We start from the raw sequence: 22,374 nt of genomic DNA, 5'->3' as shown, positions 1-22,374 counted from the left end.
TAAATGTTTATATTTAACAGATTTTAACACTTTACATTAAAATGTAAATGTTGCTGTAAATTTGGTTAAAAGTGACCTAAATTGTTTTGGTTAAAAGTGACTAACTAAATAAACTTACATTTATACAAAGTTAAAGGCTTAATTTCATAAAGGAGCAACTTTACAAACGGCGCTCCATACATTATCAGCGAAATAACTGCTTTTACGGTTAAATCTATGGTTATTGTAATGTATAAGTATGGATTTGTTTTTTTGTACATTGAAGTGACTGATGTGCTTAGGGGAAGAATTTGAAAAATAAAAAAAGTTTGCAAGATTTGTTGAGTCGACACAATCCCACACTCGCACATAGTCAGTGTTTTACAACGATCTCATCACGGATGACAACATTTACCACGTCAATGATCTCAGAAATGTAACTTGAATTCAGTCATTGATCAAAATGACCCATAAGCCACTTAGACATGATACCTCCCCGATCATCAACACCATCCTGAGGCCACTCACTTCCACACCAAAGTCAACAAAACCACTGCTGGACTGCTGCGGCATTGTTTGCCAAGTTTAAGTTAGTTGGTTATGTACAGAGTCACTGTGGTGATCTTTAATTAAAACAAAACAAAAGACAAAAATGTCTATTCGGTTTGGTGTCAGACACAAGCATCGTCTTCCATGACTTCATATACCAGCTGCCATGGCGTCGTTTATACATGACACAAACTAGTGACTTGTAAAGCAGGTTTTTCCGGTGTAACGTAATCATTACAATCAATAAAAAGATTTGTTCACAGAGTTCTTCAGTACTTCCTGCGCAACCGGTGCACAGACTCCGTCTGACATAGTCACTGAACTGAAATACCACTGGATGGGTTGCGATTCGGTTCACGGTCACGGAAATTTCTAATCCAAACAACTAATGATTTATAAATGAAAATCATGAACATTTACAGGGGTGCCCAAACTTTGGCATACCACTGTATGACAGATACATGGTGACTACAGAGATAACAGACAGGGCTACAGAGCAAAGAAGAAGAAATGAAGGCGAGTACACAGAGATGTCGTTCTGAGGCAATGATGCACACAACCACCACCTTTATGAAATGATTAGGAGGGTGAGTCAAATCAGGACAAACATCCAAATAGTGATCATAGCAGACACACCACACTCGGAGAATGATGATCTCGGGTTACACTGCTCAGTTTGTTTGGAAATATTTGCACACATTTACATGCTCCTCTTCACTGTGCCCTGCACACAGTAGCATGCAGTGATCAGAAGGATATGCAAACAAATCTAGCTTCAGCTGCAGATGATCTCACAGGACGTGTTGTGCCCGATACAAACTGTACGTGATAGATGTTACGATGAAGATGATCTCCAGTCTGTGTGGATGGAGCACGCGCAGTTCGTAATCAAAGCACAGTCGTCAGCAAAGCTTTGGTTTTCTTATGTGAACCTCTGTTTTCCTCCTAATAATAATTTATAATAAATAATAATTGGAGCTACGTGAGGTGTGTAATGACAGTGATCTTGATTGCACGGCACTCAGTGAACGTGCATTTGTCAAAGCAAATTCCTCACCTCATCAAGTTTGAACAACGCAACGACAAAAAATGAAAACACATAAGATAAAAATGTCACTGACAGTACAACAAAGGTGCTTCCCTGGCGGTACAAAAAAAAAAAAGCGACACACCCACCCACACCCACACACAGTTCTCTCCACACTGCTTCAGTGTCACGCTGGAACATGTCACAGGGACGTCGGGGACATTTGGACGAAACATATTAATGCCTTGCTCTGCTTTTTTGACACCTGAGAGAAAATCAATCCTACCATGAATTTTTCAGACGAGTAACATCTGCTCTTCTTCTTCTTTTGGAAGCAGCCACCTCTCAGCAGCACACCTGTTTGGAAGAACACACACACTCTGGGATTAGGTACGTGAAGAAGTTTGACTCTATAATAAAGTGATAATTGTGTGACAACTGTCGTAGTCCCTCTCAGGTTTGAATGTTTGTCGTCTGTCGCTCGTTATTCTGTCAATTGTGTCGCAAATGACACTAAAGGCTGACTCTGTTTTCACACAACAGATGAAAAGCATCAAACCTCCATTTGACAAAGGGAAGTGCCAACATGCTGGAGGGTGTGAAGACGACAGGTGGACAAAGGTGTGTGTGTGTGTGTGTGATTCTTTCTATTTCCTTTGATGATAATGCACAGGACTGGATCCTTTTTTAGAAAAAACAAAAACAAACCAGAAAATGTATTTCTGATTTCAGCCAAGGCCTGACGCACACTGTGAAGCCAGTGGACGGCGGCGGCAGCAGCAGGAGGTGGTGGTGCAGGTCCCGACTACACAGTTTTTTATTCATTCTGGTGTTTTCGGGTGTTGTCTTCATCATTTTCTACACCAACGTCGCGGGAATGGCGATGGAGTGGAACCCTGATTGGTGGCTGCAACATCCGGCAAACTCCACAACTCACAGATGGTTGGTTCCTTCAGAGACGACGGACATGGATGAGGCTTTAGCTGAAATGCTAAATTCCAGCATCAGAACCACCAGCGAAACCAACAGCAGCAGCAGCAGCGTCAGTGTTCCTGCTGAGACCAACCAATCGAACAATGACTCTGTGCCAACAACCCCGCCTCCCTATGTGTCTCCAGGTGCATATTTAGTGGAATATCCCTACCAGTATCACTTCATCATGAATGAGCCACAGAAATGTGCAGAGCAGAAGCCTTTCCTGGTTCTGATGGTCCCTGTGGCGCCACAAAACAGGGCCGATCGTGACATCATCCGCAAAACATGGGGAGGTGAAAGTGTGGTACTGGACAAAGTGGTGACGGTGTTCTTCCTGTTGGGGCTGTACACTGGAGAGGGAGACGAGCAGCTCCGAGAGCAGCTGCTGCAGGAGAGCAACGAGCACCGAGACCTGATCCAGAGCGACTTTGTGGACTGCTACAAGAACCTGACCATCAAGACCATGGTGATGATGGAGTGGCTGGACGCCTACTGCTCCAACGCCTCGTACGCCATGAAGATCGATTCAGACATGTTCCTGAATGTTCCCAGACTCATCACAATGTTGTCAAACGCTCCAAAATCAAACTACCTGACCGGACTTGTGGCACACGGCGCTGAAGTTCTTAGAAATCCAAATTCAAAATGGTTCCTTCCCCACGATATTTTCCCAAGGTCACAATACCCACTTTATGCTCTGGGTCTTGGCTACGTCCTGTCTATGGACCTCCCGAAAAAGCTGCTGGAGGGAGCCAAACACGTCAAAGCTGTTTACATTGAAGACGTTTTTTTGGGCTTGTGCATGGAGCACCTGGGCATCAAGCCCACTGATCCCCCAGACTGGAACTATTTCCATGTCTTTGCTGTTCCGTACAATCGCTGTGCTTTCTCCAATTTAATAGCCACAACAACTTTTGCCGACGCCGATCGTATGGCGATGTGGGCCGACTACACAAAGCCAGGTCCGCACTGTTGACACACAACAGTGAAGACATTGGCTCAAAGCCAAGTTCCACAGGTCAGGAACCAGAACAACAAAGGCCATCTCCCCTCGAGAGATGTCACATGAGTCCATACAACACTGATGCAGTCTCCAGCTCCACATGACTCTCATGGTGTTTCTCATAGTCAATTTTAGATCTTGTGTTGCCCGGTGACATTACCACCCTGCACACAGGAAGTTAACTGGTTTCAGTCAGAGTAAAATGACACGACTGCTTACAGGTTGGAGTTTGACTGAATCCATGAAAAGTTCCAGAAGTTTATTCTAATGTCGTTATAAATGCTTTTTGTCTCCACCACTCTCACAGGTCTGAGAGTTTTGCTCATTGAATCATAAAATAGCCATGTTTTCATGAGCAAAATTGTATTTCTCTCATTCCAGATTATGTCTTACATAATGTGGACAAGCTCTCGGAGACATGATATTCTGTGGGTTCAAGAGACATTATTAGCCAACCAAGACTTGGACAGACTCCATTCTGTACACAAAGATTTTTATGGGGCTGGTGAATCCACCTCTGACCTTAGCACTAAAATAATCCAATGCAGGATAAGGTGGGGTTGCTATTTTATGGAATAACAAATATGATCAGCTGGTTAATGTGGTTCGATCGGATATTGCTTGGGCTATTGGAAGAGAGTTTAATTGTAACGATAAAAAGTTAATTCTTTTAAACATCTATACACCATATGTGTGATACTAAAATGAAGATGAATACCTTATTAGATTGTCATGGAAATATGAATGCTGATGTGTCTGATGTTAACTCCTTATTTGCCAATCATTTAATGTGGCTTGTCAAATTAAAAATGCTTATATTATATCAAAGTTGAGTGTCTCATTAAGCATCCACCAAAGTCTGAGTGAAAATAACTATTCACAACTATTAAAAAAAAAACTGGTTTGAAATGGAATTATTTTATTTTTTCCACTACCTTATCTTCACCTTCTTATATACCTGTCCACACTGACGGACCGGTGAGGACGTGTCATTTTTTTTATTTTCCAACGTACGCGGTGTGCAGCCCCGGCAGCCTTGTCACAGGCTGCCGGGGCAGCCTGTGGCACGTCCTCCTCACCGGAGGACGTGCATCCAGGGACTGCACAAACTGACATAATGATGAATGATTAGATATAGATTGTAATCGCAAAAGCCTATAGTGGGGAGTTGGCTCAGACTCAAAGAGGCAGATTGAGCAGGAGCAGACCGGTTTTGTTAACCGTCACTCAGGGGCGCGGTGACACGCTGAAGTGGATGATTTTTGATTGGTATGGATTTCCTTTGTCATAACCAGGAGAGATAACTTCGCCCAATTGAAACCCACATTTCAACAGTTAAAGAAACACTGATTTCTAATATTTTTTACATGTTAAATATTATGTACGTAAGACCCTAAATTACATTACCTTAGAAGATTTTTGTGGATTTGGGTTTACAGAGGCTTTAAAGGGACAATGTGTAGTATTTATGGGTTTATATAACCCAAAATCAACTTTTTTATACATATTATGTGCTCCTGCATTGTCTAGTCGCTGTATAATAGTTTTTGTTTCATTTTCGTAGTGTTTCAAAAAGTCATGTAAAATAACATGGTCGCGGGCTGCGGTTGCATAGCCACTGTTAGCAGCGAGACGCCATGTTTCTATCGGAGCCTGTAAGGACAAACGCGAGAGAACAAATCAAGCGTCTCTTTACTTGTAGCGGAAGTCCCTCCTCCACTCTCTCCGCTTCGTCTGCTATGGCCGCGGTAGCTCGCCCTCTCCCTCGCCTCACGAACCTCATCTGCTGACACGGAGAAAGACGACGAGGACGACATTTGACCGGCTGAGGATACCGTAGCGCTCAGGGAAGGGAGGGGGTGAGCAGAGGAGCAGTTCATTCACTGTAGTAAATTTCAAGGTGGTTTAACTTAGAAACTTAAGTTCAATTGCTGCCTTAAAAACGTGAGTGAACTCAACTTCATGATAAGTTTTGTTTCAACTCACAAACCAAAGTATGGCAAGTTGTTCAATTAATGTTCATGTATTGTTTAAACGTGTTACTTTGAGCTAAAACAACTAATTATGTTGCATTATCCATTGAAGAAAACTTACTTTCTCTTGTCAAATAAACATACAACTCTACACCATGTCAACTCACAAAGGTAAGTTATTGTCATTGTTCAATTAACGTTAATTTAATGTTTCAACTAGATACTTTGAGTTAAAACAACTAATTATGTTACATTATCCATTGAAGAAAACTTACTTTCTCTTGTCAAATAAACATACAATTCCACACCATGTCAACTCACATTTTCAAGTCCAGATAATTAACTACATTCATACCAGTTAAAGTGATGTTAACGCATGTTTTTAAGGCAGCAATTAAAAATGACAAGTTCACCAGTTTCCTTAAAGATCACATTTAAAACAACTCCTCTGTTCAAAGAATATTTATTTGAACAATTGTCTCAACTTGCAGCTTCCATCTCCTTTGAGTACACGCAGATGACTGAGAGACAACACATTTTAAACGGTTATTACCTGGAGAAAAGTTGACCCCATCAACTCTTACTACAAGTGGTCCATCAACAATAACCACTTTAAATCCTGAGACTGTTTGCACAAGTGTATTTAACAAACAAAAACATTTCAATGTATGTAAGAAAATCATCTGCCTGAGAACAGTCAAGACCAGCTCTAATGAACCCAAAATTAAGTGCATCAGTAACAGTGATTCAAGTCCTGTGTTAAACATTTGCACAAAGGCATTTAACATTCCTTACACGTGCAATGTGTTAAATACAAATCTACATGAGCAGAGAACAGTAAGATCACCACCCATCAAAGTACATTACAATGGACCGTTTTTCCATGCATTATGTCCTATTTTATTATTTACTTTTGTAATACTCAATTCTTGATTGATTTTTTTTTTTATTATATATTTTTGTAGTTCCTTTGAATACTGCCAGTTTTGTGTGTGATGGGTATGTGAAAATGCATTGTTCTTTGAAACTAAAATAAAATAAAAAAATTACATTACAGCAATGACAGAATACCATAAAAGAACAATAAGCAACACGCTTGACAGGGAACTCTTTCCATATGAGAAGCTAAGTTAGAAAATGTAGACATGTTACAGTTCGTACCTCAGGATGCGGTTTCTTAACCCGTGTACTCGGGCAGAGGCTTGGTCTGGTTTGATTTTCATCACCACTCTCTGAAGAAACTCAACGAATACTTCATGGCCTCTGGATACTCAAGATTCACATAGTAGATGATTCCCATAAGCATGGCAAAGCTCAATGGCACATCTTTAATGTTGTGAAGCACAATGGTCTCCTCAATTACAACAGCCACATTCAGTCGGACGTCGGATTTCATTTTCTGATATGATGACTCGTAGCAGCATTGTTGATCACTTTTACCTGAAAAGAGAGAAAAACAAATACCTTTAAGGATAATATTCAGTATATAAACTGTTCAGATCAGTCTCCCAATCACACACATCTGTCTTTACACATTTTTAATCACAAAATAGGATTTATCCAAACTTCTCCTAGGCCAGACAGGCCAATATCAATGCACATTTTTCAATTTCATTCAGCCTTTACATGAATAATTACTTACAGCTCTTTATTTCAGCAAGAATGTCCTGGGAGTGACTAAAAGGCAGCCCTGAATGGAGTATGACACCAGTGGCATGTAGTCATTGAGATTCTCTGGTTTCACCAAAATACATTCAGCAGGACTTTTCTTCACAAGATGGTAACTCCGCAGACGCTCCACATAGTATGTTGTATAAGGTTCAATAATGCCAACGCACCACCAACCTTGTTGGAATTTTAATAGACATTTCATACAATATAGATATTCTTAATTCATCATGACAGTGACGATATAGAATAAAATGTGATTATACTCAACCTCTCCAAAGTCACAAAATTCACTCAACATGTTACACTAATGCCAATTAAAATTGTTTTGGTTTTCGGTAATAAGAGATTAAACACCCTATAATCCTCCATTTCAGCGAAGCTGGTGTAGTATATAGTGCCGCGCACTAATACACTGAAAGTAGATGTGACATGCGCAATGATGTGTTACGTGCGGTTTTGTAAAGTGACTCCCCGTTGAAGTTCGGTTATACCTGAGTGTGAAATAAATAGACACCTCTAACACCTCCTGTGCCTTATTGAGAAGTTACGACCACAACAACGAGCTATTACATGGTGTCAGAAGATGGTCCATTTCGTCATCTTGCCTGGAGTAACAGACAACGGAGTTTTCTGAGCTAGAGGAGCTACAGCTAACAGGTACCAGCGGGTGAATTAACCGCGAACGACAGGCTAGCATATCTGAAGATGGAACAGTTTAAGCCGCCGTCACCGCTGGTGTTAACGGGCAATTTGGGAGAAAATTGGAGACGATGGGAACATCGCTTCCAGTGGTGCAGAGGAAAAGGACGAGAAGATACAAGTGGCTATTCTGCTGCACGCTATAGGCGAAGAAGCATTGGAGGTATACAACACGCTGGATGTTGATGTCGGCGAAGACGGTGACCTCACGGTGAGTGGAATATTGGATGCTTTCAAGGCATACTGTTTGCCGAAGAAAAATACAGTGTTTGAAAGACAAGTTTTGGGCGCACCCTATGGCAGAACAAATCTCCATTGAAAAATATGTAACGGAACTGCGACAGAAAAGTAAGGACTGTGAATTCGGTGCCTCAGAAAGTGATATGATAAGAGACAAGATCGTGTTTAGTTTGAACGACCAGCGCTTGAAAGAGAGACTTTTGAGAGAACCTAATCTCACGTTGGAGAGAGCAATAGACACATGTCGTGCTGCAGAGACCGCAAAAGCGCAGATACAGGCAATGGGAGCAGCTAACCAGGAGAAAGAGGTGCATGTGCTCCACAAACGCAAATCAAATGATAAGCAACCACAGAATAAAATAATGCAACAGTCAACCCCATGGACACAAAGCAAAGCACTGAACAACACATGTAGTAGATGTGGGAAGTCACACCAGCCACGCCAGTGCCCAGCATATGGAGTGACCTGCAACAGATGCGGTAAGCAGAACCATTATGCGAGGGTGTGTGGAACAGGTCAAATACAGACAAGAAAGACTGTGCACGAATTAGATGCCCTGTTTATTGGAACAGTGAATACAGAACAATCAAATGCTAAAACAGACAAGTCCTGGTTTTCGAGCATAACTGTGTACAATACACAAATTGGACACAGGAGCAGAGGCCAATGTCCTGCCACTTCAAGTGTTCAAAAGCATGGTGAGGAAGGCCAGACGTGAGAAGAGAACGAAGCTTAACCTGATACCCACTGAGACTGTGCTGACTGCATATGGAGGGGCGAGACTGAAGCCTGAAGGCAAGCTCATGCTCGCATGTTCCACAGCTAGGGCCCAAGCAAAGCTTACATTTTATGTGTCAAAACACTCCTCAGTACCGATCTTAGGAAGAGAGGCATGTGAACAGCTGAGCCTGGTCAAAAAAGTGGAGGTGGACATGTTGAATGTGGATCGCTTAGCAACAAAGGAGGACCTGCTTATCCAGCACCCAACAATCTTTGAAGGTCTCGGTGAGTTCGATGGCGAATATCACATCCACACAGACCCTAACATCGCACCGGTGATACATGGGTGTAGAAAGATACCACTGGCAATAATGGACAGACTCAAAGACACATTAGACAACCTGCTGCAAGCTGATGTGATCACACGTGTGACTGAGCCCACATCATGGGTAAACAGCCTGGTGGTCACTGAAAAGAAAGACAAGAATAAATTGCGAGTCTGTTTGGATCCCAGTGATTTGAATAAGGCGATCTTGAGACAGCATTACTCCATTCCAACAACAGATGAGGTACTGAGCAGGCTTGCTGGTAAGAAAATATTTTCTGTGCTGGATGAAAAAGATGGCTACTGGCAGGTGAAGCTGGACGAAGCATCATCGCTGCTGTGCACGTTCAACACGCCATGGGGGAGATACAGATTCAAACGGCTTCCTTTTGGAATCAAGTCAGCAAGTGAAGTTTTTCAGCAACGGAACTGTGAAACCTTTGGAGACATAGAAGGAGTACACATCATAGCCGATGATATGATCATTGCGGCTTCTACAGAGACAGAACACGACGAGATACTACAGAAAGTGCTAGCAAGAGCAAAGGAAGCAAACGTAAAATTCAACAGAGACAAAATACAGTTTAAAGTTGACAGAGTTAAATACATGGGACATGTTGTTACGGCAGAAGGGGTGAAGGCAGATGAAGCAAAAATCAAAGCCATCACAGAAATGCCGCCACCTACTGATAAAGCAGGACTACAGAGAATGTTAGGCATGATAAAATATCTTGCACAATACATTCCAGGTGAAGCTACCCTTACTGCACCTTTGAGACAGCTGCTGCGTAAAGACATGGTGTGGCTGTGGCAACATGAACACGAGGAAGCCATTAAAAAGCTCAAAGTTGCCCTCACAAATGCACCAGTGCTCAAGTTCTTTGACCCGAAGAAACAGCTTGTCATACAGGCTGATGCATCTAAGGACGGTTTAGGAGCATGTCTGCTACAAGATGGACACCCAATAGCCTATGCATCGAGAGCACTGACGGATCCTGAGAGGAACTATGCACAAATAGAGAAGGAGTTATTAGCCATCGTGTTCGCTGTCAGAAAGTTTCACCAATATGCTTATGGCGTGAGGGTGAATGTTCAATCAGACCACAAGCCACTGGAGAATATCCTCAAAAAGCCCCTTGGCACAGCTCCGTCCAGACTGCAGAGGATGCTACTCCAGCTGCAAAGGTACGACCTGAATGTCTTCTACAAGCCAGGTAAAGAGCTGCTGATTGCTGATACACTGTCCCGGGCAGTCATACAAGAGCAAGACACGATAGAAGATGATGTGGCTGATGAGAAGGTGATTTACACTCTGGAGCCCACGGAGGCTCTTAGCGCAGCATCTCTGGAAAAGCTCATGAGTGAAACACGGACAGACGAGACCCTACAGCTCCTGCAAAACAGACACAGACAGGGCTGGCCACATCACAAGAAACAGGTGGACATTCGTATGACACAGTTCTGGCCAGTCAGACATACTGTGTCAGTGAGAGACGGCATTTTGTTTGCTGGTGACAGGATAATCATTCCAAGTGTGCTCAAACGAGACATGCTGCACAAGCTACATGTGGCACATCAAGGGATGCAAAGGACAAAAGCACTAGCCAGAAGATACTTCTACTGGCCAAGAATGATGAGAGACATTGAGCAAATGGTTGAGACTTGCAGTGCATGTCAAGAGTTCCAGCCAAGAAACCACAGAGAGCCGATGATCTCACATGACATACCTGAGCTTCCGTGGCTCAAGTTGGGAGCAGACATCTTTGAAATTCAAGGTCAGTCATATCTCTTGATAGTGGACTATTTCTCAAAATACCCAGAGGTACTGAACATTAGTGGCAAGACAGCACACACAGTCATCAAGAAAATGAAATCAGTGTTTTCCAGACTAGGAGTTCCAAAAGAGATTGTGTGTGACCATGTTCCATTTGCAAGTCAGGAAATGCATAGCTTCGCAACATCATGGGACATTCAACCCACTCACTCTAGCCCAGGCTATGCACAGTCTAATGGCCTAGCGGAGAGAAATGTCAAAACCGTGAAGCAGGTGATCAAAAAGGCACAACAAACAGGCATAGATCCTCTTCTTGCACTTCTCACCCTGAGGAACACACTTGTAACAGGTATGGAATATTCTCCTGCTCAGATGCTCATGGGCAGGGTTCTGAGGAGCACTCTACCTAGCTCCAGCTCCATTCTCCAGCCTGCAGTACCCCAGAATGCACACTGTTCTCCAAGACCTGCAGAAAAGACAGCAACAGTATTACAACAGAGGTACCAAGCGGCTTCCTGAGCTGAGCCCCAGGCACCACTGTGCACATGGAAACTGCTCAGGGCTGGCGTCCGGCTGTGGTCACTGAAGAGAGAGGTGAACCTCGTTCCTACAACATTGTGGCGTCTTCTGGGCAGCACTACAGACGCAACAGGCGCCATCTGAGGAAAACGCCAGTCTGTACTCAGGCTACTGCTGATGCTGACGTGGTCAATGAGGACCTGCCGGACTCGCCAGGTATGAGCGCAGCAGAGAGTATGGACTCTCAGCCTTCATCCACACTCAATCCAACTCACACTAGGAGTGGGAGAGTCGTCAGACCGCCTGAGAGGTTTAAAGACTTTCAAATGGGTTAACGCTGATAATTTGAGTGATTCTTGCAAAATTTAAAATTGTAAAAAAAGAAAAAGAAAAAAAAAGAAGTAAAGTATGTATAAAGTACGAAGAATGTATAAAACAACGAAATGTGAAATCATGTTTGTTCGGTGACATCTTAAAGCGAAAGTCTCTTGTAATGTGTTCCTTTAGCATAAAAGTTAAGTATTTGTATTTGACATGCCTTATACAGAAGTTGACACAATGTAGTTATTCAATCTGTGTCTTGGAGGTATTTACATACTGGAAGAACAACACCAAATGTGTTACTGAATTGAGTTTGTTAGTACAGCACATGATTTCATTATAGATGTGTATGCAATGCAAATGCCATGAAGGTTAATCTCCATGTTAATGAAGGGGGATGTAGTATATAGTGCCGCGCACTAATACACTGAAAGTAGATGTGACATGCGCAATGATGTGTTACGTGCGGTTTTGTAAAGTGACTCCCCGTTGAAGTTCGGTTATACCCGAGTGTGAAATAAATAGACACCTCTAACACCTCCTGTGCCTTATTGAGAAGTTACGACCACAACAACGAGCTATTACAGCTGGCTAGCAATGCAGCATGGGCCATGTGGCTAGTTGCCGACACAACGCCCCACACACGCAATAAACGGGCCATGGCTAGTTGCTGACACGACGCCACACACACACGCATTAAACGGGCCATGTGGCTAGTTGCCGACACAACGCCACACACACACACGCATTAAACGGGCCATGGCTAGTTGCTGACACGACGCCACACACACGCATTAAACGGGCCATGTTTAGTTGCTGACATGACGCCACACACACACACGCATTAAACGGGCCATGGCTAGTTGCTGATACGACGCCACACACACGCATTAAACGGGCCATGGCTAGTTGCTGACACGACGCCACACAAACGCATTAAACGGGCCACGGTTCATTGCTGACACGATGCCACACATGCGCATTGAACGGGCTACGGCTAATAACTTATACGCTAACGCGGCTACAAATAGCACAGTAACTTCTCACACAAAACGTTTACAAACCGCCATCAATGTGCTTAAGGAGAGGTTAATGAGTTATACTGCTAGTATTTTATTCTTAATGAAAGCAAAAATACTTACAACACTGTAACTTTAGCTTAGCATCCACCACTTGCATTAACATGCATCGTTTACAGACCTTATAGTAATAGCTATTTATAATTTACAAAGTAGGTTTGCTTAAAAGTTTAATAAATGCAATTACTCACCTTGTTTCACCTGTATTCCAACTGAAGTACACCGCAGTTGTCCCCGCCAATTGAAGTAAGTGAACAGATTTCAAATGGTCTCAAAGACAAAAGTAGTCATCTGCCACCTGCCTTTTCTGTTGAAATCAACCTGCTCAGTCAACGTGTCTCCTCTTCTGTTAATAGGGAATAGCAGCGGAGGGGAGCGGCTGCTTTAATATTATAAAATTCTATATAATCTAATATCACTTTTCTCAATTCCTTATCAGATCCAGACCAAATTTCAGGACTATTTGCACCCACCGCGCATTGATATTGCCGCCACACCAGAGAGATAGAGAGCGAGATCCGGTTCTCGTATTATAACTCAATATGTTAAGTTGAGTTGACACTCTGAAATTTATATTAAACTGAACTGACTTGCAAACCTGTGTTTTAATACGTACAACTCACACAATTCAGTTGAAAAGGCATAACCTATTATATTAAGTGGAAGTAAATTAGTCATTATGGCTTATTGAGCCAATCCCTTTTTACAGTGTTGTTGTAAACTTCAGCCTCTCCTCTAGATGGCACTATAAACTACTTACTTCACCTTTAATGCAGTGCTGCTCTGATGGTGGTTTGATCCTTTCTCGCAAGGTGATAACAGCTATACTTATATCAGTGCTTTGTGAGTGCAGCTATTTTAATTAAGACCTGCTGCCGTGGCTGAAATTCAACAGAGTCTGACGGCTCTGACAGCGTTTTGCATTACGTTCATCTGCTCAATACCATAGCCTGTGATATCCGAAAATAATGTACTATGTCAACTAGTAATATCAGCACAATAACTGTTCAGGAATACAGAGCCAGACTGAACATAGGAGCGCAGCTTCGTGGCTGAGACACAAACAGACCGTGGGACGCTGTTGCGAGCAGGTGCGTCTGCAGTTATAAAACCAATCAACGATTATTAGATTAAAACAGTGAAATATGCTAATAATTCTGATATGTTTATACTCAAAACGATATGATATGCCATGTCTGTTGCTTGCAAAGTTTGCATTCCACTTTTTTACCGTCATCTACATTTGAAAAATGCTGCCACACTGATGATGTCTTTGACATGGATGCGACAGGAGGACTGACTGTAGCCTAAAATGAGAAGCTCAAAATTCACGTCTAATTAATGGCAGCGCTAATCTGTCTGTCGCACATGAGCCACAGAGAGACAACAACCCACTGGGCTGGACTAAACCAAAATAGTGGAAAACAAGGGGGGGGGGGGTTCTCTGAAGACAGACTGTTACCTGCGAAACACAGGTGCTCTAAAACACCCCTATTAGACTTGGTACTTTCCTCTTAATGAAATTTGCCATAAAAAAATAATTAGTCGACCAATTTAATAGCCACAACAACTTTTACTAATGCTGATCATATGGCGATGTGGGCCGACTTTATAAAACCAGGTCCATACTGCGAACAGGTAAGAGCTGAACACACAACAGTGAAGACCACTAACACCAGCATCAGAACCACCAGCAGCACCAACAGCAGCAGGGTCAGTGTTCCTGCTGAGACCAACCAATCGAACAGTGACTCTGTGCCAACAAATGCTCAGACTTTGAGTTGACTAAAACTTGACCAGACAAAAACAAGAGTATGAATGTGACTAAAACTAATACTAAAATGACAGTTTGACATAAAGACTAAAACTAAAATCAAAACAGGCCGCCAAAAACAACACTAGTTGCCCGGTGACATTCCATTGTCATGCACAATGTTGTGGACAAGCTCTTGGAGACATGATATTCTGTGTGTTCAAGATTCATTCTTCGCCAAACAAGACTTGGACAGACTCCATTCAGTACACACTACTGACCTTAGCAGGGTGCTCGGTGGGCAATCCTCTCATGAACCACCTTATGTACACAGATGATTTAGTAATCGATTACGTCGACTAATCGTTGTACATGTGTATTATATGTACATGTGTATGCATTTTGATTTTCTTATCATTGTATTTTGTTATGTTTTGTTGGTGCCATGGACCTCTCACTAGATAAAGAAAAAAAAGAAAAAAGATGTTAGATATAATTATGTATCCGCAGTTGTTCACTAAAAATACAGGGCATTTACTTTTTGGCCCAGGCTCAAGTTTTTGGTTCACCTGAGTTGAGGTTTGAACAGAGGTGGAAAAACCTGCTGAATCACGATCAGATTATTACTAACAATAAAATAGTGTGAGTGAATGGTTGTTTGTCTCTATGTGTGGCCCCGCGATGGACTGGAGAACTGTCCAAGGTGTACCCCGCCGATCACCCTATGTCAGCACCCCCCCCCCCCCCCTCCCCGTGACCCTCTGGTGGTTAAAGCGATAGATAATGGGTGGATGGATGTTTGATCTTCAACGCTCATCACATTTATTATTAACTTTATGAAGATAGTGACAATAACACAAAACAGCCCAAGTCAAGTCCAAAGTCAAGACTGATAAGTCTCAAGTCAAGTCCCAAATCCTGCAGTTTGAGTTTCGAGTCCAAATTTCGAGTCCTTTTTAACCACAGAGTAATCATATATTTATACAGATCATATATGCTTTTAAAATCTGTATTTTTTTATTTATCAAAACTGCATTTGAAAAACAGTAAAAAAAAAATGCAACTGAAATTAGTGTGAGTGTTCACATTGTATTTCCATGGCATATTGCATTTAAACTCCATAGCAGTTTATACACTGTCCTGTATTTACCTCATCCCGTTGAGTGTGTGTATGTATGTGTGTGTGTGTGTGTGTGTGTGTGTGTGTGTGTGTGTGTGTGTGTGCGTGCGGCGCGTGTGTGTTAGTTAATCATTATGTTACAGTTGTTGTGGTTGCATGTATTATAACACTTATTAATTTGGGCGGTATATACCAGCTTTTGGCTTCTCTGTTTGAGTGTGTGTCTTGTCACGTGTGTTATACGGAGCCCCGGACATGACATGGTCAAAAAAAAAATGTAAATTGTGGCCACGAAATACTATTTCTATCATTCCCAAGCCTAAAATAAAATTCAATCATGTTGTAATTTTCTCTTTGTCGCCCCTCTGCCTCAACCTGAGACCTTCGAGAAGGTGCGCTCAATTTGCTTAACCAGCTGTCCAGGAATTATATTATTATTACTTCATTCGCACATTATACCTACTTCGTGACCACGAAATATTATTTTGTGCGCACGTCATACTTATTTCGGCCACAATTTACTATTTTGTGGCCACAATATAAATAATTTTTTGACCATGTCATGTCCGGGGCTCCTTAATTTAAGGATACTGTATGCCCGTTATAAATTTTTTTTCAAACGAGTCATACTTTGGGTTAAAATATATTTGAGAATTAGGCCATCAGTTAAGATAAATGTTATGTTGTTGGAAGAATATTTTATTTTATTTATTAATTTTTCATTATTATTTATTTCCCCTCATATATGCCTGCAGAGTAACCCTGACTTAGAGTGTGTTCTCACTCTTTGCCTCAAGATGGTGCTGTCCACCTGTGTATGTGTAAATGCCTTCATGTATGTTGGTGTGTTTGTGTGTGTGTGAGTGTGTGTGTGTGTGTGTGTGTGTGTGTGTGTGTGTGTGTGTGTGTGTGTGTGTGTACACCTCTTCTGTGATAAACACTTAGATTGAGGGTCACAATGTTGAAGTTTGTTTTAGGCTTAAGACTTAGTTTGAGGTTAAAGGTTAAGGGTTAGTACCCTCACATGTACAGTAACCTATTTGACCCTTAAAATGATAATAATATCATGTATAATGTATATATATATATATATTTAATATACCAACAGTTTATTGTATTTATGACATTTAAAGGTCACATAGAGTGGTCCTGTTGCACATATATGTGAGTTATGGAGGTCTACTTACATATATTAAGTTGTTTTTATGGTCAAAATCCTCCTAGTTGATGTAAACGAGCCGATTGAAATCTGTCCTTTTCGAAGCGCTTGTCAGTCGCGCTATTTTTAGCCATAAATCTCGCGAGAAGACAGAGTGTGTTGTGATTGGCCAGCCAGCGTAGAGCCTTCCCACCTGTGTTGTGATTGGCCAGGTATCTGGAAGTGACGTAATCTATCACGTCAGCTCTCAGAAGCGCAGCTCCCTCTCTGGAGCAGTGGATGCACTGCTACTCATTATCAAAACATTGTTTTAACAGTGTTTAAAAATAGCTTCGTCACTTCTCCCCGCCGCAGTCCCTTTATGACTTTAAACCGGAGTCAGACCCAGAGTCAGAAGACACTGTTGCTCGTGAAACACCTCCACAACAGACGTTATTCTTCTTCTGCGGTTCAATGTACGCAACCGGATGTGCCCGGACTACCACCCGGAGCAGGACGATCGGTTGTTCAGGAGAACCGCTGCTTACGTAACGTTAACGGGATTTTCAGTGATCTCGTTGAGCCCCGAGATTACAATAAAACACAACTTTCTCAGCAATGGCTGAACTGTTTGTTTGGAACCGTCAGGCTTCATAAACAAGGTAATGACGCAGATACACACCAAAAAAAACAGCGATAATAGGAACTTCCGGTCTAGTTCCGCTTTAACTGATTACAAATGAACATTAAAAAATCAAATCAGCTGACGTTTCAGTCCACTAGATGGCGCCATGTGCTCACTCTTACTCGAGCTGTTGTGTCAGTATATGATTTCACAAATTCTCATCATTTGGCAATATTTATATATATACCTGAATATATACATGTATGTACACGTATATATATATTATATACGTATACATATATATGCAGTTGTCTCATTTAAGAAGGGAAAGAATGAATAATACGTGGACCTCGATTAATTGATTGATTGATTGATTGATTGATTGACACAACGACAAACTGTTCATCGTCATTTATTTCTGTACAAAAATCCTCAAAGAAATTCAAAGTCATCACTTTACAAGCCCAAGCCACATATACAACACATCCATTTGATGTACAGTTAAAACAAGCCGACTATACCATAATATGAGTCATACGCATGTTTGCTGGGAGCGTCTACGGGAAAAATCTGTCTTTTTTAAAAACTATTTATTTATTTCGTCTTCTTAAATGGAAGGTGTGTGTGTGTGTGTGTGTTTGTCTCCACCTATAGGAACAGTAACAACATTACAACTCATAAGATGTCCCCTTTTTTTTTTGTAAATTTGGATCGACTGTGTCTGTACAATAAATAAGTATAAAATATATCTCTTAGCAATCTGCAGATTTTTAAAAACACACAAAAACATATAAAACACTAAATTACTGCGACTTAATGTCCTCCGAAAAAAGACCAGCTATTTCGGCAAACAAAAAAAAGAAAAAAAAGTGGCGTGGCGAATCCTGTTTTTTCTCGCCAGATTGAAACAAACAATGGTGGGAGATTTAAACTGGGTAACTATTATTTTCTCTTTCTTAAATTGTTAAGATTATTATGGGCCTTTTTTTCTGCTGGTTTACAACACACAGACAAAAATGGATTCACACAAAAATAACAAACATGGCAGGAATAAAAAAAACATCACAATCACAGTGAGCAAGTGCTTGGAATGAGACGGAGCAAAGTCGACAGCCACGAGTCTGGATGCAAAACAAGGAATGTTTCATCTTTTTTCCACCTGCTCTCTTGTCCTCTCTTTTCTTTAAAACAGATTCAACCGATTTAAAACAAAACAAAAAAAGGTAAGGTCAAAGTACTCGGCTTCTACGTGTCACGCGTGCAGGAGAAAAGATGCATGTACATTATACACGTGTGTGATGAGCCCCCGTTGTTCATTTCGCTCTGCGTTTGTCACAAATGGCGACGCATGGATATCAAACCGCCAGTCCAGAAAGTTCACTGGCACACAAGTGAGTCGTGTAAAAAAAAAGAGCTTCGGAGTTATTGTTGGACGTTAAAAAGTGGCTGACCCAGTTCTCTACAAACGACAATCATACGCTAGTTTTTGTAAAAAGCAGTTCGCGTTCCAAAACAGGAAATGGTGACACGAACGCAAGATCGGAAACATCTAAAGCCTGATTTACACTTTAAATCTTTACCCTACTGTTACCATAACTCCTAGATTTTGTTTGTGAGATCTAGAAAATGCAACAACAACTGGAGAGCAGCAAAACAGAGCGTTGCACCCACACACACTTGTCATTACAGTACCCCTCAGGACTTTGGCATGTGTATGTCTCATTACCGTAACTACTAGACCATTTGTGATATCTAGAAAATTCCAAAACTGTTGACTGGGGATCTGTCCAGGGTGTGACCCCACCTTTCGCCCTCTGTCAGCTGACATCACATGGATGATAAAGCGGAAGAAGATAGATGGATGGATACCGGATAGCAGAGAAATAGAGCTTTGCGCCCATATACTTGTCATTACGGTAGCAGACAACACTCACCGCACATTTGTGACGTCAGCTTCTCAGTACCGTAATTCATAAACGGTTGAATAACTGCTCTTAATTACTCTTAATATATATTTTTTGGGGGGGTCGTAAGAATATCGCAGTATTTTACATGGCAATATGTATATATATATCTTTTGAGACACCAAGTATTAATTTTTCTTAGCATACAAATGCTTTGTGGATTAGCATAAAAAAAATAATCCATTGATGTTTCAGTCCACTAGATGGTGCCAACTGCTCACGCTCACTAGAGCTGCTGTGTAAGTATTTCGCAACATCATGACAATATCATATCGTGACTCAAATATCAGGCGATAACGTATCGTGGCATCTCACTCTGTCTTGAACCATCCAACGAAAATGGAATTGTTTTTAATTTGTCCCCCATAGCTGAGTGGAAGGGCATTGTGCATGTAACTGGAGACGGGTTAAGGGCTGCAGTGCTGTGGTGCCACTGAGCAAGGAACCCGACCGCCTTTGCTCTTTCTTGGGGTGCAGATGAGTTCTGCCCCTGTGCCCGGGCTGTAAGTGTCAGAATTGCTGTTTGTGCAAATAAAATAAATATATATAAATATTTTGGAGCTGATTTCGCTGTTTTTCTCGCCACTAATACAAAACACTTGCACATGATTGTCTTCAGTAGGTGGATGGATCCTCTACATCTGTAACAGACTTCACAAGTTGTTGGGCGACAAACTTCAACTGTTTGTTTTTGTCCGCGGGGAAACCGAGCAGGTTCCAATCGCAGAAGGAAACAGAAACCAGGACGTTCAACCAGGTGTCATGTGAGTCAAAAACCCACATTATTTTATCGAGGGCCATGTGACCCGGGCGGGAGTGTATGTGGACTTTATCCACTCCCAATCCAGACAAAAGCTTGGATGTTTGTGGTCGTTATTGTTGTTGTTTTTTGACCCAGTGGAAAAAGGTTCAGTCTCCCTGAATGCTGCGACGACAGGCGCTATCAAATTGCTGAGATGTTAGCTTGCGTGGGGCGAAGTCTGTTAGAGATCAAAGGTCTTGATGCAAAAGTTACTTGGGAAGAGTTTGGCTTCTTCAAAGAACTTACTAACCAACAGAAAAGTTCTCTCAGTGGCCCAGTGTTGAATCCCAATTCAGCCCTTGCTTTGACTTAACCTTAGCCCTCTCTGATCTGCGCGTTCATATGTAGACGTAATGTGTCTCGATTCTTGGACATAGAGGGCGTAGGATGAAGTTTGTATCCTATACATGCTATAACCTAGTTCACCAGTAGGTGTTTCCACATGTTGAATCTCTGGCAGTCACATTTCTGCTTATGTTAGCACGTTCTTGAATGGGTTTCTCACTTCGTAGGGGGGTAGATTTTCACCACGTGGAGTCAGAAATGTTAAACTTTGAACCATACTGTGTGAACATGGAGCCAAGTTAACGTCCGGTTTAGCTGCTAGACGAAAACAATGTTTTCACAACACAACAACATAATCCCGTGGTTTCTTTAGCTGGCGACTGCGAGCTCACATGTAAACATGACAACGATGTTTAGTGACGCGATGACAGAGGTTTCCAATCAGAAAACGGAAACCACTGTCGGTCGTATCTATTTAAAGTTCTGCGCAGACGACTGCGTTTCGATTCCGCAAACACCGTCGGTTGTTCTGAGCCAACATGGCCGCCGCGGGGAGCATCGTCACTTTAAAGGACTCTAACTGATGGTGGGTGTCTTACACAGATACAGTTCATCACAGGCAGTGCTGGCTTTCTGGAAAAGCTCTTCTCCTTTTATGACACACTAGGTCATTTTTTTCTCTTTTTTTTTTTCTTATCTGAGCGCCAAACAAAAATCACCACTTGATCCTGGACCAATGGTTTGGAGCAGCTGATTCTTCAGTGCTGGCAAATGTGTGTGTGTGTGTATACATATGTAAGTGTGTGTCGCTGTTTTTTTTGGGGGGGGGAGGGGGGGACATGTGCATCAGTATCTGGGAGCTACATAGTCACTTCTTGGCTTTCTCTCACGTTCCGTGCTCCACTCATAGTTTCATCTTGTGCACCACAGGAACTGGCAGGACCTGGTGGATCTTGGCTCGGTCAGCGTCCACCTCCAGATGGACCCAGTCGGGATGGAACGAGCCCTTGAATCCCACGAATGCCAACTTATCTGCAGGCGAGGAAAATGACATTTAATTAAGAGGAATATCTCGAAAAACAATCCCTGACACACTTCCTTCTTATTATAGACCTTATATTCCAGCAGAAACGAGAACGTAGACGACTTCCAGTTTGGTATTTCTGGTCGGTAGTTTGTTAGTATTAGCATTAGCATTAGCATGCAGCAGGCCAAATTTAAAAGAGACCATGACTTCTAGAAAGACAGCTATTGTACTAGCAATTAGTGACTTGTAAAGCAGTTGTTTTGGGTGTAACTGAGTCATTAGAATCAGTTGATTTGTTCACAGAATCGTTCAGTACTTCCAAAGCTTTCGACTCCTCTGTTAAATATTGAGATTTTAGACATTTTCCTTTGCTAAATGTTGGAGATTAACGCATGTTTTCAGGGATTTTTAAGCCTTTTTTTAACTGATCTACACTTCGGCATTGTTCGTTTTGATTCTCGCGTCAGTCGTCGCGACTCTTTCAGTGACGACACTCTCTGTTGACGTCACATTTAAGTATCGGCTCAGCTCGCTTGGAACCTCGTCAGAGCAGGTAGTAAAAAACAACAACACCAGGTTCTATCACTGACAGAAAAACAAACAAAAAAAGAATTTAACACACATTTTGAAAGCCATTTTGTTAGTTAGCTACCTTTCAGTCTGATGTTTTTGTCTGCTCCCAGCTTCTCCAGGACTTTAGTCCAGGATCCTCTGGTGAACAGACGACCTTTAGACGTCATGAGAACGACGGAGCTGGAGGAAGAGTGAGAGAAACTTCAGTTCAGCGTTTATTTAGCTGAAGGTG

At 42.0% G+C, this 22,374-nt stretch overlaps 2 protein-coding genes across 2 annotated transcripts in view; one reads left to right on the top strand and one right to left on the bottom strand.

Moving 5' to 3' along the window:
- Positions 1–2,432: 2,432 nt before the first annotated feature.
- Positions 2,433–3,506, top strand: LOC310936852 (beta-1,3-galactosyltransferase 2-like; the record flags this gene model as incomplete). The annotated part of the gene is made up of 1 exon (XM_083901007.1): positions 2,433–3,506. One exon carries the CDS (start codon positions 2,433–2,435, stop codon positions 3,504–3,506), a length of 1,074 nt encoding a protein of 357 aa, XP_083757133.1.
- Positions 3,507–17,904: 14,398 nt separating this feature from the next.
- The window catches only part of cemip (cell migration inducing hyaluronidase 1), a gene marked incomplete at its 5' end in the record, with an annotated part of 92,552 nt that continues 88,082 nt past the window's right edge, over positions 17,905–22,374 (bottom strand). Inside the window, 2 exons of the mRNA XM_083901126.1 lie at positions 17,905–21,574; positions 22,222–22,322. Coding sequence (XP_083757252.1) covers positions 21,447–21,574; positions 22,222–22,322 — 229 coding nt within the window. The 3' untranslated portion in view covers positions 17,905–21,446. The remainder of the gene's footprint in view (positions 21,575–22,221; positions 22,323–22,374) is intronic.

This window comes from Microchirus variegatus (genome assembly GCF_963457635.1).
Source record: "Microchirus variegatus genome assembly, chromosome: 14".
In the NCBI taxonomy this organism is placed as follows: domain Eukaryota; kingdom Metazoa; phylum Chordata; class Actinopteri; order Pleuronectiformes; family Soleidae; genus Microchirus; species Microchirus variegatus.
Note: the sequence above shows the minus strand (reverse complement) of the source record. Positions and strands in the feature narration are given on the sequence as shown.